The 17,650-nt window shown below is 38.2% G+C and overlaps 1 protein-coding gene across 1 annotated transcript in view; it reads left to right on the top strand.

Annotated features, from left to right (window-relative positions):
* The window catches only part of alk (ALK receptor tyrosine kinase), a 90,205-nt gene that overhangs the window by 33,345 nt on the left and 39,210 nt on the right, over window positions 1-17,650 (top strand). The window contains exons 5-7 of the mRNA XM_015008156.2: window positions 826-998; window positions 3,545-3,639; window positions 13,557-13,670. Of these exons, the coding sequence (XP_014863642.2) occupies window positions 826-998; window positions 3,545-3,639; window positions 13,557-13,670 (382 nt within the window). The remainder of the gene's footprint in view (window positions 1-825; window positions 999-3,544; window positions 3,640-13,556; window positions 13,671-17,650) is intronic.

The following is a 17,650-nucleotide window of genomic DNA, read 5'->3' as shown; positions in this document are numbered from 1 at the left end:
GGGTGGAATACAGAGAACTCGCTGGAGGAACTATAACTTTTCACCTGAGAAGAACTGGATCCCCTGTAGGACTTTAAAAGTGTCCTACGGGGGGGAAAGGATGTATGGGTTTCCCTGGAGTTCAAATTCAGCTTGTGGGCTAATAGTTAAAATTCATAACTGCACAGTTGGAATACTGAATAAGTATGGCCTATTTGGACGGATTTTAAAAAGAAAGTCATTTCTTGTCTTAAAAATAAATCTCAAATCTCTTCAAGTACAGGGTGAAGAGACAATGATTTAGGCTTATTTTGGTCACCACTTAACTAATCTTTAAATGTCAATTGGTATTCTAGAGTTAAAAGAGATGCCATTTGTCCAAAAGTTGAATGTGGCTTAAAGTAGTTAATGTGTAGAATGATGACCCCCAAAAGTTGCATGTTTTCCACAGAATGACTGGAAGAAAAAACTATGGCAGAACCTTAAGAGACGCCGACACAAACGTCTGGATCCCCAAGCAAACTTATCTGATGTTGAAAGATGAGGGGACACAATCACCGTCTCTGTGCTCAATTTTGTTCTAAGCAATAGTGATTTGTTTTTTCCACACTCCGTTTTTCTCCTGTACGTCTTAACTTTTGTCTAAATCTGTGGAATCCTTTTTGTTGCTACACTTTTGAAGTTAAACATACAACCTGAAATAACGATTTCTTTCATTCTTTTTTGTTTTACAAGAAACTTTGTTTAGTATCCGCATCAAAGGGAAATCACTAACAAGCTCTAACCCCCACTTTAAACTTTTGGCTTTTTGTTAGAACCATTGAAATCTCCTCTCAACTCCGACAGGTGAGGTTCTGGTTCTGTTCCGGAGGCTCACAGCGGGACTCGTTATCTCTGTGGATGGTGGAGAACAGCACGGGCCCAGACGAGCAGCGCAGGCTGTGGCACTCGGCCAGCGAGCCCAAATCCGAGAGAGGCTGGAGGCTCATAACACTCCCTCTTTACGGGCTGGCAGACTGGTACGCTCACCTGCTTCACCTCCTGACAGACAGTAGTGATTGCAACAAAGCAGTGTGTTTAGATTGTCTGCAGGCGTCAAACTGTCAGCTCCACTTTAAATGCTTAAGAGCAGACAAGTCTTCTGAATCTCATTCAAACATGACTCTGACACCGTCGCCACTTCCTCACACCCCTGCAGGTGGAGTTTTCTTTCATTTTTAAGGAGCTGCTTCCACTCGGCTTGACAAAATTAATGAATCCCACCGGGGTCTCCACAATGGACTTTCTAATAAGTACGTCTGTAAAAAAAAAAAAAAAAAAATTAAATATACCCCCTTCTCTCTTTTCTTTCCACCTGTCTGTGACCAAGTGAATAGAACCTTATACACAAAATTGTCCCCATTCTGCTTGCCTTCCAATTAACTCTGGCCTTGATTTCCCTTCAAGAAGAGAGAAATTAAAACAAATCAAACAAAAAAGCAACCCAGAAAAGGGCATTTCATCTCTGTTTGCCTAACTGGGGGTTTCTTTCAAGCTTGAATAATCCCACTCCTCGGAGAGTGATTAATTTTTGATTCCTGGGTTATGTAGTCAGCTGTGCTTGTGCTTTTGATTTGAATGTCATGTCCATAAGCACCGGGTGAACCTCCAAGACTTTGCTCAGTGACCTTTGTGAATCTTAAATAGAAACAGAAAGGCCACGTAATGTGTAGGTAAAAAGTCAAGAATCAGCAGATAATTTCGATATATAAAAACTGCAATTAAGTGAAATATTACATCTGGACCAACATAGAAATCCTTCACTATCTGTAAGAGGACTGCTTCTAGAGTTATGTTAAATATTTATGTTAAAACAATCGATGCACATTTCATGGCTACTTTGAGTTATATTAAAGTACAACAAATAATTAGTTTACCATAAAACTGTGCTGAAGAATGATTTGTTTCCTCTCCAGTGAGCAGTTTGAAGAAGCAAATAGACTTTTATCAAAATTAGGTTTTATTTCATCAGTCAAAATATCTGCAGGTAAATTATGGATTATATTTCTTATTAATCATTCTTAGGTCTAATTCCTGATTTAATTGAAGTAAACACAAAAGCAAAATTAATTAGACAAGAACAGTTATTCTATATCTCTTCTACTAAAGCTCAGAAGAAAGAATAATAGCAGAATGTTTAACATATTATCTACGCCTAAAAAATGTTATCCAGATGTTCCTTTTCTGTCTCTGGAGTTTTAAGAATCTACATCAATAAATCAGTCATTTGAAGAGAAAAATGAGATAACTAGATCAGGTCCTTTAGCTCTCCAGGTTCCATTTCTCAGCATTTGTTCAACCTGAAGATCGTTCTCTGGCTGGGACATAGCAGCCGGCACAGAGGCATTAGTGGTTTTCTACTTTGGACATTTCCACATCCGAGTTGGAAACAAATTAAAATTCCTCGTAAGAGAATCACTTGAGAGAGTGGATGTTTGGTGTTTACAGACGCCACAGACATAAACTGTTTTAGTTAGTCGAGCTAAACATTAATATGCCAATGCTACAGAAAGTTCAAGATGTCCATATTAATTTTGTCTTTAAAATATTAGTAAGGACCTATTGAACTGCAGAGCTGTGTAATACTGGCTGCTCTCTCGCCTTATAAATGATAAAAAGACTTCCTGCGAACCTTCTTCTTCTCAAATATTAACAAGTGTGATACACAAACGCATTTAACTCTTGCAATACCGTATTTTCATTGAGTCTGCTATTTCTTTTTTTTTCTTTCTGGGGTTCTGTTTGGACTCTGAATCGGTGAACAAAAGCTCTGGAAATCAAAGGTGTAACCAGCCTGATTCTGGCAGAAAAGTGCCACCTTGACAACTAATAAGAAATATAATCTTGTTTCTGCTCCACCATTTCAATTACTTAATCTGGTGGGAAGCAAAAATCACTGTCAGTCAAATGGTGTCTAAGGTTTCGCATGTTTTTCATTCAATCTCTTGGATAAAAAACGTCAAACATACATTTTAGAGTTTAACATTTTCATTCTTATTAAAAATTCAGTTATCATTTATTTTAAAATTACTGTTTAAAATCTACTTTTAGAATTTCTCCCAGCTCCCAATTAGGCTCATTCGTATTTTAAAGAACACTTTGACATCTGTTAACAGACATCACAAATCCTCCTTTGAATGCAACACTTCAGGGTCATAATAACATTCATGTTCTGTGTTTTTAAGACCCAAGGAAGCTATTAGTGCGGCATAAGCTGCTGTTTGGCCACCCAGTTTGAATTACATGTCACATTTATGCTGTTTTTGTAACCATGGCTACATTTGTACCTTTGTTTTAACACCACAAACTGTTCCACTTTGAAATAAGTCACAAAGCTCATTTGTAAATGCAGAAAACACAGGATTTTGTTAACAATAGAAACTGAGATGTCAGAAAGCACACAGAGTACTCTGTCTAAAACCAATTCTGTCCCAAAGCATAAAAAGGCTTCATCGTTCTTCACCCAGAAGCTGTCTAATCTTTTCAAAGTTGTTTTAGTTGTTAAGTCATGTTTGCCTCTCTTCAGGTACTGGCTCCAATTCAGTGCAGAAGATGGACTTGGTCCCGGTTCAGCCGTCTCTCTCGACAACATCTCTTTCAGCATGGACTGCTTCCTGGCATGTGAGTGTTATAAAAATCTTATTTTTTCCAGTCTTGTTTTTAGTACTTGATTGTAATTAAGATTATTTGGCAGCGCTTCATTTATTGAGTTTCTCAGGCAAAATGAGTGGCGGATGATGAGCTTAGTAGAACTGATGTGTCACTTTTATTTGAAGGTTTTATCAGGAAAAATGTAAAAAAAATGAAATAAGCTAAATGAACCTCAACACTTTATATACACTGACAAAAAAATTTGAGCCCATCATTACCACATTCCTAGGAAATAAAGGGGAAGCAACAGAAAGTTGGTACTGAAAAAAACCCAAAACAACTCATTAATGAGTAACCTCCATATGTAATAGCTGAGTTTTTGTTTGTCTGGTTCATTAAGGTGTGTGCTAACACAAACCAATTTGAAATGCATGAGCAATAATCTCTGACAAGCATTAATTTTTACCCACCTAAGAGCTTCCAAGTGATTAAAGTCAATCAAGATTTTTCTAAATCATTTAACATAAAAAAACAATCCATCTGCAGACTTTGATAAGCATGTTGAGTGCTAACCTTCTGAAATGTTCTTCAGGTGATAAAAGGTCGACTTTGTAATTATCTTTATATCTCATAAAGACATAAAGTCCCATCTGAGTCCATCACTGCACTGTAAGTAAACTGGGTCATGGAAAACATGGACATAGCAAATCTACAACAGAATAGTTGGTGAAAACTAAAATAATTAAGAGATGTTGCAGTGGCCTAGTCAAAGTCCAGACTCCAGAAACAAATATTTAGTAAAGAGTGGGCCAAACTTCTCCCACAACAATGTGAGCGATTGATAAAGTCACACGGAAGATGTTTACTATAGATTAGTAGATATAGTTCCTTCCTTTATCATTGCTTCTGCATTTTGGTCTTCTTTATTTAAATAACGTAAAACATCCTGTTAGTCCATACTTTGCACTAGATGTATAAATGCTAATTGCCATTTAAGCACATTTTCTTCTGTTGTAAAGTCTAGAGTTGTACAGTGTAGAGCCAAGGCCATTCAAAGGCAGTTTGACTAAAGATGACAATATTTCTTCTCCACTTTAAGAAAACGGTGTCAGGTAAACCTGCTTGCAGACTTGGCTCCACATAGATTAGCAAATCTTTGTAGAAAATGACAAGTCAATGATATCCCTTTAAAAGCACTTTCTCTAAGAACATCTGATGTGGTTTTAAAATGTCAGAGCTGTTTCTGGCTGATTGATGAGGGTTTGTGTTCCAGTGTTTTACTGCTAGCTTAGAAAGGTCAACCCTCGAGTCACCTCTCCAGATATTTTTGTGTTATAACTGAGGCAGTTTATTGGTACGAAAACATGAGAGCGATGACAGCCGTGTAAGAATGGGAATGAAAGGTTAGGAGTTCAGAGCCTCCCCCCGTGTCTGCCTATCTGAGGGAACCTGTTTGAACTGTGATGAGAATAGTAATGACTCAAGCATCTCCGGCGCCGAATATAACTCTAACAGACAGAGCTGCGCTCAGATGGAGCAGTGGTGGAGTATTATTCTCTGAAGGGCAGGGACATGGCAGGCTCATACTCATGCATCATCTGATGCTTGTAGGTTAATTATTACACTGATCCTGTCAGGATATGGAGGCGTGTTGTGCCAAAAACTGTTAGATTTTAGATATCCTGGAAACGGTTTAGCACTTATCTAGATTCCAGTATTCATTTCTTTCGCAATTCATCAGTGCAGACACAATCTCGACATAGTTAATCAGCTGAATGCGGTGCCACCAACTAGCAGAGGAGGGGGTCATCATCATCCTCCATCACCCAGTCTTACTGGGCCAAGGACTGTTTTATTTAAGCACATGACATTTTACAGAAAATATTTGCGCACCAGTTTGTGTTTTATGTCCTCCGTGGCGGCATCGCCGGAATGTCAACACTGTGAGGGATCATCTATTCCCGTTTTGCTCTTTTTCCAGATGAAAAGTTCATCTCGCAGCCCGTATCTATTACCAGCAGCCGCACTTGACACAGTCGCTTTTTATTGCCTATATGTCCAAAAGAGCCAACGTGAGACGTGCGCGCTCTAAAAGGCGTAATTTCCAAGAGTGATTGCTGTGACTGATGAACATGATGGATATCTGGGCTGAGTGACACAACACTGTAATGTGTTTTTAGTGGGAAAGCATACCGGGAACATATTATGCAGAGGATTAGCCATCCGTGGCTGTTACCCTACACATCTCTGTGCTGCGACGTGATGTATGGTTGGAAAATCGCGGTGATGATGCATCTGTTGCCCTTCAGGTGTTGGACTTGGCTGTCAGTTTTAGCATTTTATTTTCATCCAGTATTATTAAATTAGTTTATTGGGTAAGACGGCATAGGAGGTTCATTCTTCTCTTTGTGAATGTGTGCCTTCATTCATTTCCACAGAAACTACCAGAACGCAGAGTCTGGATGAAATTTTTTAATTTTTTTTTATCTAGATATGCAAGCTAAGACAAATGTAGAATAATTTTAAAAGGTAGTTATGATGGTTTTAAAATGTCTTTCTATGACAACTTCATGATCAGGATTCATTGCAGCTTTTAGTTATTTTAGTTATTGGACTCAACAATAATCAGAACAATGAAAAAGTGTGTGGAGATTTAGGGGGGATAATTGTAGATTTAGACTAGTTTGTAAAATCTTTTGGATCCATTTTTAAACAACTGCAGATTGTAAGATGATTACTTACAACAATTTTACATAACCACCAGATATTTGGAAGTGTCACCAAATCAAACAGCTCGAGGATTGAAACTGGGGTGTTTCAACAAAACCGTGAGCCTAAACACACATCAAAACTGGTTTTGGAATCGGTAAGGAGGATATGATTATTCATCTGGAATGGATTCCAAAAAGCTCCAAATTATTGGATAAGTGTTCATGGTTTAAAGCCAGCCAACCAATGAACTCAACCAGCTCTGCCAAGAAGAGTGGTCAAGTATCCAACCAGATTTATGACAGTAGCTTGTTGAAGACAATAAAAACTGTCAGTCAGACATTCAACCCATTATTTGTGGGGGTATGTCTGCGTGTTTGAGTCTGTATGTATAATTTTGAACCTGATAAAAACAATTATAAATGTTTAGTAATTTCATCCTGGAGAAAAGAATGATTCAAATAAATAATTAGAAGGTCAGCATTAAGTGAACATTCACAAATCTCTGAACAGAGCTTCAGTCTGTTCTTGAATTTATTGAAAACTTGCTTCTTCCAGCCACATCATATATATTTCCTTTTTTTTTTTTTTGTTATTGCTTTGCTGATTACTTGAGTTCTTATCTGCTTCCTGCAACGATAATACAGATACAGGATTTTATCAATTACCCCTTAAAAGTGCTGGCATTAAGAAACAAAGAGCAGACACCCTCGGTGCATTTGCAGTGAATACTTATGGGGCTGATTAAAGTGTTTTATTCATACCCAGGGCCTCATTCATAATCTAATTTAGGATTAATTAGTTCTCCAGTATCACCTCAACAGTTAGTACTTATTAATACGCCCATACTCGACAGTGGAGATGAGCTCGTCTCTAAGCAAAGTCTGGACTTGACATAAACAAATTCTCCTGCAGGTCAAAGTAAGACTGCGGTGAACTTTACATGAGATAAAAGGTCAGCTATCAATTACCAGACAGAGGGATTTATGTTTGGCCGTCCTGTTCTCCTTTATGAGTTCTTATAATTAAAGCCTTAGCTTTTTCCTTTTTTTGCATACGAACCAGAACTCGACGTTCTTATTGGGTGAATTATTGTTTTTTATAAATATATATATATATATATATATATATATATATATATATATATATATATATATATATATATATATATATATATAAATTCTTCCTTCTGTTGTATTTCAGTGAAATTACAACACATCACAACACCACCCAGCTTGTAATTTCACACGAGGAGAGTAAATGGTTAAATAAATAAATAAATACATTATCAACTCCCAATAGTTTATTTAATGTAAATTGATGCAGCATCTTCAGGCTCATATGTCATGTAGACAGTAATATAGTCCATATAAATCCTGAAGGTACGACAACAGTACAAAATGCAATCATCAAAATATTTTAAGTTTGAGGTCAAAATTTCCATCTAATGGACCGAACAGCACCGTCTGTTCTCCTCATGTGAAAACAAAAGAATTGGATAAGGACTCAAAACTATCTACATTTTGTATGCAACAATAGTTATTTTTGCAATTCTGGGGATATGCACATAGATTTAAACAAATATGATGTGTTAAGTTGTAATATTGGTACATGGTGGTGATGTTAAAAAGCTCAGAATTTTTGATCCCCTATGAATTTCTTGTTACTGCATTTACAACACATCACTTGTTTCAGATCATCAAAGACATTTTAATAGTTGACAAACATCAAATGAGCAAATTCAAAAAGAGGTTTTTCCAATAATGATTTTAGAATCAGGAAAAAGTCAGAAAGCAAACTTTCCTTATAGATGAATGACCCATAAGCCCATTAAATGGTTTTTCATGGAGTCATGTTGCATCCTTCGAAGGCCGGATTTGAAGGAATAATCAGTCTTAGTAATGTAGGCTGCCCGTATTCAAAGACTTTTCCAAATCCTTCTTATCCATGGATTTGACGGCTAGGTCTGGTGTCTTCGCGCAGACCACGCTATATTGTTTTCTTACAGGTCGAACGGAATATTTTTGTTTTTTGTAACAATGGCAGATGAAGCAGGAGATGGAACAGGAATAGAGAACAGTTAAATCTAAGTATTAATGCCTGGCGGTACAAAAGTTAAGTTAAATGTGTTAAGCAGTTGTGTTGGTAGGATTTTGCCTTTCACATAAACATGTATTAAAAAAATAGGTATTGTGACAAATTAACTAATTTAATTAATTAATTTAAATAATTAGAAAGTGTTATATAATACAAAAAGAAAGAAAAAAAAAACTCAGGACGATTACCATTTTTACCAGCTCGTGTTTAGAGCTGTCACAGTTGCTAGGCAACAGGACATATAGCGAGACAAGAGCAGGAGTAAATCTGAAGGATGGATGGTCCAAATTCATCTCACTTACGATCTCTACGGTCGATGAAGGACGCAGCTCCATCTTCGCTTTCGTTGTTTGCCACGTGTAGTACTTAGATCATCCACCAGAGGGCATTCGCAAATGTTTGAGCAAAATTTCAATTGTGGAACAGAAGTAGAAGCCTAAGAAATGCCTGCATCTAAATCATGTGTGGCATTAAAGCATAAAACACAGATCTCTAGATTTGGTTAAAAAGCAGCATTGCTATTATAAACAAAATTCTAAAATATTGTTTGTCTATTTATTAACCCTGTTTCCCACCCACCCTGGCATCAGAGCTGTTAAAGACTTGAGACATTTTGAGATGTGCCTGTGTGGTAACAAGGTGCCTCCGCACCCCCATCCTCCCAGCAGCAGGTCTCTGGGGCGCCTCAGGTAGCTTATAGCACGATACTAATGAACAGCGACAGTCACGGCCGCTGACGCCCTGCCCTGTGGATCAAGAAGCTCAGTGCTGGACCCGAGCGAGCGAGCTCTTGTTCCCGCTGCAGCCGCATACCAATCCTGCAACGTGTTGTTATGCCCAGAATAACAATGCAGGCAAGTTTATTAGCAACTCTGTCGAAGATTCAAAAAGTTGGTGAATTCACTGACAACATGTAAAACATCTACAGGTCCTAGTCACGGAAAGCTATGACTGCATGGAGTCCTTCTCCTGAGCAAACAGCCACTGCAATCACTCTTATGCTGCGCGTAATCTCTATCTGTATCAATGCTCCTGAGCAGCAGTCTTAAACAATCATATTTGTGTGTGGATTGTGGAGCGAGGGAATGAGATATTGATTTTCCTGCAGCCACATCTGAAAAAAAAAAAAAAAAATGCACGGCTGAGTTTTTCAAACATTTGAAGACAAAATTACATGATTTTTTTTTTTCTTTCTTTTTTTGCCACAGGTAACGTTCAGCAGAGACGTCAGCTGCTGCAATTAGGTCCGAAGCTGCATATTTTATACCAGACTAAAGATTTATGATCAGACAACCATTTAACGGCAAATTTTGCCCAGAAGAAGAGTCGAGGCACGTTAAAGTTTAATAGTTTGCTGTAATTCAAAGCGAGCATATTTTGGTTTGACCAAATCCAGCTCTGCCACCAAGCAGAAGGTTTCTAAAGCTCTTAGCTGCTGAGGGACCCCCTCACCATTTGCGACCATATTGTCGCAAATGGTGAGACTTCTGCCTGAGGTGACGGGGGATCCGGGATGGTAGAGCGGGAGTACTGTTGTGCTAAAATGATTACAGAGATAAAGATGAAAAGTCTTGTTTTTCTCCCCTGATGCTGCTGCGATGATGAAGGAGGGAAAAAAGCAAGTCTGATTTGTTCTCACCAAGGAGGCAAATGACACATTGTGGGCAAGTCGTCGGCTCATCGCAATTAAGGAACCCGTAGTCAGATTTCAGCTTGAGTTCCTGTAAATATTTTTCAGCTTCTCAGAAGCAACATTCGCTCATCACAAGAAATTTGGTGAAACATAAATATGCAACTAGTTATAGTAGACATATTTGAGGCTTAACACAAGAAAAATAACAAAATAAACCTTTAAATAACTTCTTTTTTTTTTGCCAAACAGCGCAGCTCTGTGGGGAGTAACACGAAGCTGCAGCATGAACAGCCGGTCTGACGACTGCGAACCTTCACTGTGTTTCTTCTTTGTAAAATGCAAATTAACTCCAGAAGCCATAAAATTGGCCTCTCCGAGAGCAAATCCACATAGAGAATAGGAATAGGTTTTAATATGTGGGTTATGTGACTATAAAGGATCATTTACAAGTTCAAGTTTTTGCTCTGGGCACAGAAGTTATTCATAAACCGAAGAACTATGACAGTTTGAATGTGGCTGAAACAATCACAATATCATCTTTCTGCATTATTTACTGAGAGAAGGGAGGAAAATAGCCGTAATTTGAACCTGCCTGTCTTTTCGCTCCGGGTTTATTAAGTCAATGAAATCCAACAAAATATTTTTTTTTTGACTTTGTAGAGTACATACCTGAAGTTGCACCTCAACAATTAAGAGCCATGATGGAGAAACATAGCTAGGATGTGCATAGAAAAATCAACAGTAACAAGTGAATAGAATAGAGCAGAAAGTTTGGATCTAAAGCTGTGGGGGGGAAAAAATTGTTTAGGCAGCTTGAATACTGTTGGTTTTTCTGCATATCCTAAAGTAGGACAAACAGTACAACAACAGAACCCTCTGAGAATGTGTGTGGCACTGTACGGAGGTAGGAAGGATTATCAGATAACGAGCGAGAGACTGGAGTGTCATTCAGGGTGACGCAACAGTGAGTCACATCTTTTTGATCCACTGTTCAAAGGTATTAGGAAATGGCCTGCTTTACCTGGTAATCATGGGTTGTTTTTGTAAAATTGGTAAATCAGAAAGAGCTTACTGTTCATCATTTATGAGCTGTAAAAAAAAAAAAAAAAAAAAACTTTGCATCTGCAAGCTGAAAAGGCTTGCAAGGTTTTGAATTAGGTAGCATGTGTACAGGTCAGGTGTACTCTGCTATTTGTACTGGTAATATTAATTATTGTACTGTCTACTGCTATTTTCTACCAACCAAGCAGGGATGTAGCCATCCAGCCCTTATCTTCTTGTTTATTTGAGTTTGGGTCACAAAGGTAACATATCCAGGAGTAAAAACTTAGACATGCCTCTCCTTTTCTATTCCAGAAAGGAAATGCACTAAGCAGGTGTTCCTCTTCAGCTTCTTATCATCGCAAATAGCAAAAGAAAAATCGAAACAATTTCAAATCAATGTTCCTACTTAATAAATTAGCCAGTGAGCGCATAGTCCCTCTCAGTTTTCTGTTCAAAGCAGGACAAATCTCAGGGAAAACCTCTCATGGAAGTTTTTTCTGCTACTGACAGAGCAAACAACCAGGTTGGATCGAAATAATAAATGCACTAATATTTTTCAATTATTAAAACAAAGTTCCACAAAGTTAAAGTTCTTGTCACTCCACAATTACGATTTTGAATTTGCCCTTCCAGGTCTGTGTATTTTAGGTTGGCCTGTTGACACAATGCCAACCCAAACTTTGAGCTGCTGAAATATGCAGGGAAGGATTACTTCCACTGTGGACAGTGTTGTATTTGTTGCATCAGAGTGATCTCTGAATCCCTGCAGGGTACATGCCCACAAAATTATATAGTCATTGCTGATAGTCAGAGCGAACCCACTTGCGGCTTCTTTCTGGTGCTGTGGTGAATTAAATATTAACCTAGAGACTGCAAGATGGGAATTTAACTTCTGTCAGACCAATTGAAGATCTTGTTGGAGGAATGCAGTTTTCATTTTAAGGTTCCCTCTTCTCGTTAGTAGCCACTTGTTGGCTGTGTGTATGGTTGATTTTAATCTCACTCAGGACCCAGATGCTGCTTCTTCTTTATTGCCATCCTTCTCTGCGGATCTAGGAACTAAACAATTAGCAAACAAGACTTCAACAAACTTAAGGTTTTAAAAACCAGGGTCTCTGTCAGATTCTTGGATTTTTGGAAGTCGGTGGCGATCAAAAATGTTTTATGTAAATGCTGCAGAGATTTTCCTCGTATTTTTCTGGATCTTACTTACGGTTTAAGAGAAAGAGAAAGCTTCTCCCGACTCTCCATACAAATCAGGGACGATTGGGCGCAAAGGGAGAGGCAACCTGATCAGGTGGAAGCTCATTTCAGCTACTTGTATCCAGGTCATGATCCCGTCTAATAACTATAAAGGCTTTGGAAAGTAGACGTAGCTTCACTTTTTAGCATAAGTTTTTCTTTGTCCTAGCTGGTAGTATCAGAGCCTGTATCTGCCTGTGGAGCTTCATTTGACTATTCCACACCCACTCTATTCTGCCATCCTGGACCAAAATACTTGAACGTCCCACGCTTGAGGCAGACTTGCTCCCAGTGGTACCAGAATGGCCTCAGAAGTGGAGAGCCTGAGTGTCATCCCAGCTGCTTCTCACTCAGATCCATCAGTGATCCTTTTTTTTTTTTTTTTTTTTTACTGGTCATATTCCTGTTTCCATTAGAAAATAAGACACAGAAAATGTTAGTTTTCTAAATGAAAAGCTTTTTATTTTTATTTTTTATAAAAACACCTTTAAATGCATTTCTTTTTACTAAAAAAAGAGAGGCACACATTCACAAAAAGCAACTATTTGCAGCATTTTTAGTAATTAGAAGAGTGATACCATTAAAGATTTAAAACCTCTGGCTCTGAATAACATTTTTCACCAAAGACTAAAATACAAGCTGCTGCCTTGGGTGGAAAAATAAAGACCAAATGTTTTTCTCTTTCATTATGCATATCACACCTTGACATTTTACATTTCTTTCACTAAACAATTCAGAAAGATTCATTTGACTCATGACTTCTGTGAATGACTGTAACGAGAGCAAATTGTAAAACTTGACTGCATACCAAGCAACGAAGCATAAGCGAGTTTTGTGTGGGAATAACTTGACAGAGTCGTGACCTTTATCCCCTTATGTACCTTTGGTAGAGGCTGTAAGCAAAATCTCCTGACAACATCAGTGCCTGATCTCCTAAACTTTGCATAAATTAAGCACGTCATTAATTAAGTAAAGAGCTGTAAGTCCTTTTAGTCTACTGCATGTGTGCGTGAGGGAATAGTTTTGCAAAATAGTGTATCATTGTCACTATGAACAAGACAGAAAACCTCCATTTCCCCAGGTTGTTTCTCTCCTGTATGACCAGAGGTGGCATAAACTAAAGAATCACCCCTGCTGGTGGCTTAAGACAACCCCCTGAAATCTTTACTCACTTTTGCTTTTTTTCCTCTGAATTTCTTTTTTATTTTTTTTTTTATTTCAGCAAACGGGGAGTTTCCACCGGTGGCCACCAGCATAACCCAGCTCCCATTATTACCTACCAGTAAGACTCCAGTACCTGACATCAGAAGCCCTCCGGTGATCACCACAGATTATTGTAAGTGTGTTTCATTGCAATAAATTAGACACATGTGTGAGTGAATGAGAGGAGGAAAAAAAAAAGTTTTTTTTTTTTTGTGTCTGTAACACCTGTTTTGCCCTCTCCCACACACTCACGCTTACACACTTTAATGAGCTACAAATACTCTTGTCCTGCTGGGTATGGTGTCAGTGTGTGGCCTGCAACAAAGTAAGTGTGCCCCCTACTGGTGTGCTCTGCGTTCAGCAGCTGAGCGAGTGAATCAGAGATCTCCTTCGGCATTAAATGGAGCAGGACGGACAGTTTTGAAGTGTAAAACCGTCCAATTTGTCTCCAGAGAATGTCAGTGGAGCCAGATCCACTGACTTGACATTTTTCATCTCGCACTCTGTAAATTCCTTACTTCAAAAGAGTAAAGACAAGCAGAGGTTTCGTTTTGCAGATTCTAAGCTGCAAGTTAGTTACTTTACTATGAGACCTTCTCAGAAATGTTCTTCCGCAGAATCGCTTTGAAGTACTTGAAGTGCATTTTGAACTTTTGAAAACTTCTCCTCTAAAAGTTATCAGAGTATCTCCTCGTAGTTTAATGTCTCCTGATGATTTTATTTGACAGCAAGGGCTTCTAGCACTCTAATTATTTACACGTAAGGACCAGTGTTACTGTTCACATGCAGTGGCCAGAAAACTGATATTTTTCACATTTACTGACCACAAAGCAAACATCACATTTGGCGCACATGTTGAGCTGCACAATAGGAAAATAATTAGCCAGGCTCCTATATGCTGCTGTTTACGGTTTTATTGAACATTAAAAGAAAGCACACCCTAATAATAATTTCAAATACTTCTGGATTTGCTTGGTTATACAATTATTTACATTTTAATTAATGTTTTTGAACACTTAATGGATTATATGCTGTTAATATTTCATAAACAAAAGTAAAGCACATATGAAAGTTATAGTTACACCCTCACTGCGCCCGTAAGACATGAGAGCGAAAGTAGCAGCAAAAGTGCAATTAATTCATCATCATCATCATCAACTGTGACAGCCTCTACTAAAGCTGTAGCTTTTAGGTGTTATGTTGTCCTGGAACCTCGAGCTGAGGGTTAACCCAATGCCACCATGAAAAGACATTGAGAATGACCTTCATAAGCAACAATTAGTCCTTATCAATTTGAGTTGTAAAGTCCTTTCAAACTACTTGAAGTCCATCCTTTTAAAATTATTTATGCTCTTATGGAAAATGTTTATCCTGAAATGGCATGTCTGAGCAAAATCAGTCAGAGTATTAATGCTTAGAGAAATAATAATAGTAATAATAAATAAAGCTCAATTGAAAATTGATTGGTAATTTATCTACAAATGGCCTTCCAGCCTTTCACACAGGCTTTATTTAAACATGCACACAAAAATGAAGAAAACCAAACATTTACAGTCAGAAATATAGATTTTAATGCAAGGTCATTGCTGATGTGCATCCACCTTAGCATTGTGGGTCTGGAACAATACTGCCGTTGTTGAGGTTGTCACTCTGTCAATAAAATGGTCTTAAATTAGGACAGGGTCCCTGGTTCTGACTTTATTCCTAGGTCATATGGAAACACCAAGTGTGTTTTAGTTTTTTCACAAAAATCCAGGTTAGCAGCAAATAAAGAAGAAAGAAATGACAGAATTACAAGGCTGGAAACAAAATGTTATGTAGTAGCTGAAATAACTTGGAATGCAACATGAAATTGATCTGGGCAGCTCAGAGAAGGGAATGTAGTCAGTGTCACTTGTGCTTTTAATTGATGTTTAAAAAGTCTGATACACATTCAGTTCCTCTTTCATCCTTCTGATGTTTACCATATATTGTCAAGGATTAAACTTTCTGTCTTCAGGCAAGGTTAAGGCATCTGATTTCTAACCAACTCGTCAGCTGTGTCAGAGTAAACCCGAAGGCCAAAATATTTATGACCTCCTCTTACATATTACAAAAACATCACCCACAATATCCCATGGCTGTATCAACGTCTAAACTTTTATTTCCCTCTCACTTTAAAACACACTGCACAGTTTTTATGCCATTGTGTTTTGGTTTTCATCAATGTAATGTGAAGTAAAAAGTCTGTACATCCCTGTTAAAGATTACAGTTTTGTAATGTTAAAAATAGCAGCAATTTAAAATAACTAAAATCTATAACCACATTCAAACTCATGTTGATTATGAGTCATTAAACACTCTGGCCTCTGCCTAACCTCAAGTTAAAACATTTAAGGTAGAAAAAAGCTCTGAAGTGATTTATCATGGTTGTAATGTTTTATTTTTGTTTTTGTTTTGTTACATCATAAGCCCTGGTATTGTTGTGGAGTGTGAGGACTTTTTATATCCAATGTAGTCCAACAACTTTGAGGTCTGGTTATGAAAGGTCTGCTTGTGTCTTTTAAATGCTGTTTACTGAATTTGAGTTGGCACCAGTTCACTCGAATGAAGCTGTTAAGGCCCCATAGTAGCCACAGAGGGAAACGGTTATCAAATTAAAGAGTCTGAGTTTCTACAAAATGAAAATATTTAATTTGGTATTTAAAAAACCCCAACACATTCTGGAAAGCTTCGAAGGTTCAGCACTGTAATTTTACACGGAGAGAGACGAGTAGGTAGAAACCTTAGCGGCAGCTCAAAGAGGAACCGTCTTTATTGTATGTTTGCAGCCTAATTGGCTAAAGTTTTTTTTTAGGATTATCCAATTTATTGCCTTATTCTGTGGGTCTTCTTCATTGTAGAACAATGAGGTGACTGTGTGAGGGGATGTTTAACATCTGACACAGCAGACACAAGAGTCAGGCAGCAACTGACTGCGGAGAAACATCCAAGTGTCTTAAGATATTTGCTTCAAGGGCAGAACGAAAGCGGTATAATAGGTTTACACAAGTAATACTTAGGATGGTTGGGAAAAGGGCAGCAGGCCTCAGAGGAGGATGGGAGTTTGAAATCCCACTGCTCCCGCCCTTGTGATTATCATAGATATTAAGTCAGGGGGAAAGAAGTTGAAGTTCTGCGTTGGCCCGTCCGCAGGCAGCCTTCAGCGGCTGCCGTTCGACAGCCGCCTTCTTTAGCCTGGTGCTTTGACATGTGGAGGACAGCGTGGCAGGCCTGATGAGGGCTTTAGCTCAGCAGATCTGTCACTCCTACAAGCCTCTCATCTTCCCCCCGACACACTGGGTGATTAACCCCACCAAACGTTCATGTTTCCCCTCACCCTCCTCTTCACCCCACTATCTGGGACGCGGACATTTTGTTCCCTTTCATTTCTACATTTGTCTCTTGTCTCTAGCATGTGAAAAGCTGTTATTGACTCTCTGTTCGCTTGTATTACTGCCTTCTCGCTCTGCTATCCCGTCTCACTGTCAGAACTTGCTCTGATCTCAGTCTGTTGTCCCACTTTTCTCCTCCCAGCCCCCTGACTTCACCTTGATTCTTTTCTTTTTGTTTATGCTTTTTTTTTTTCCTTCATGAATTTGCCTCCTCTTTGGGTGCAGAAACTTTCAGTTCTCACAAATGTTATGCTCTACAGCATCCGTACCTGACTCATCGTTTACTTATTTATAGAAGAGATGGATCAGAATAGGGATACATATATGCCTGAGTAATTCTTAGCTTTTAGGCCAAGAACCTTTCATTTGTTTCTTGAATTAATGCAGAGATTTATTATGAAGCTCATTTTGTGGTAATAATAGTTTGTCATCGTCTCCACAGCTTCCTTCCTCAAGAGAAAAAATTTAAACGTGGGTGTAAGCTTCAAGAAGTGAAGCTTAAAAAAAAAAAAAAAACTCCAGTTCTGAGGTATATGAAGTACTTGGGTTGTTTATGATCCACCTGACATTAAATGTAATGTTTTCTGGGGGGAAAGTTAAAAAACTCAAGAGCAAGATTTTTTTTTTCTTTTTCTATTACAAACTTAATTGGCATGACAAAAGAAGTGGATCCTCAGCTGTGCAGAAGTACCATATGCAT

This window comes from Poecilia mexicana, unplaced genomic scaffold (assembly GCF_051168715.1).
Source record: "Poecilia mexicana isolate PSO_F unplaced genomic scaffold, ASM5116871v1 scaffold_22, whole genome shotgun sequence".
Lineage (NCBI taxonomy): Eukaryota > Metazoa > Chordata > Actinopteri > Cyprinodontiformes > Poeciliidae > Poecilia > Poecilia mexicana.
Note: the sequence above shows the minus strand (reverse complement) of the source record. Positions and strands in the feature narration are given on the sequence as shown.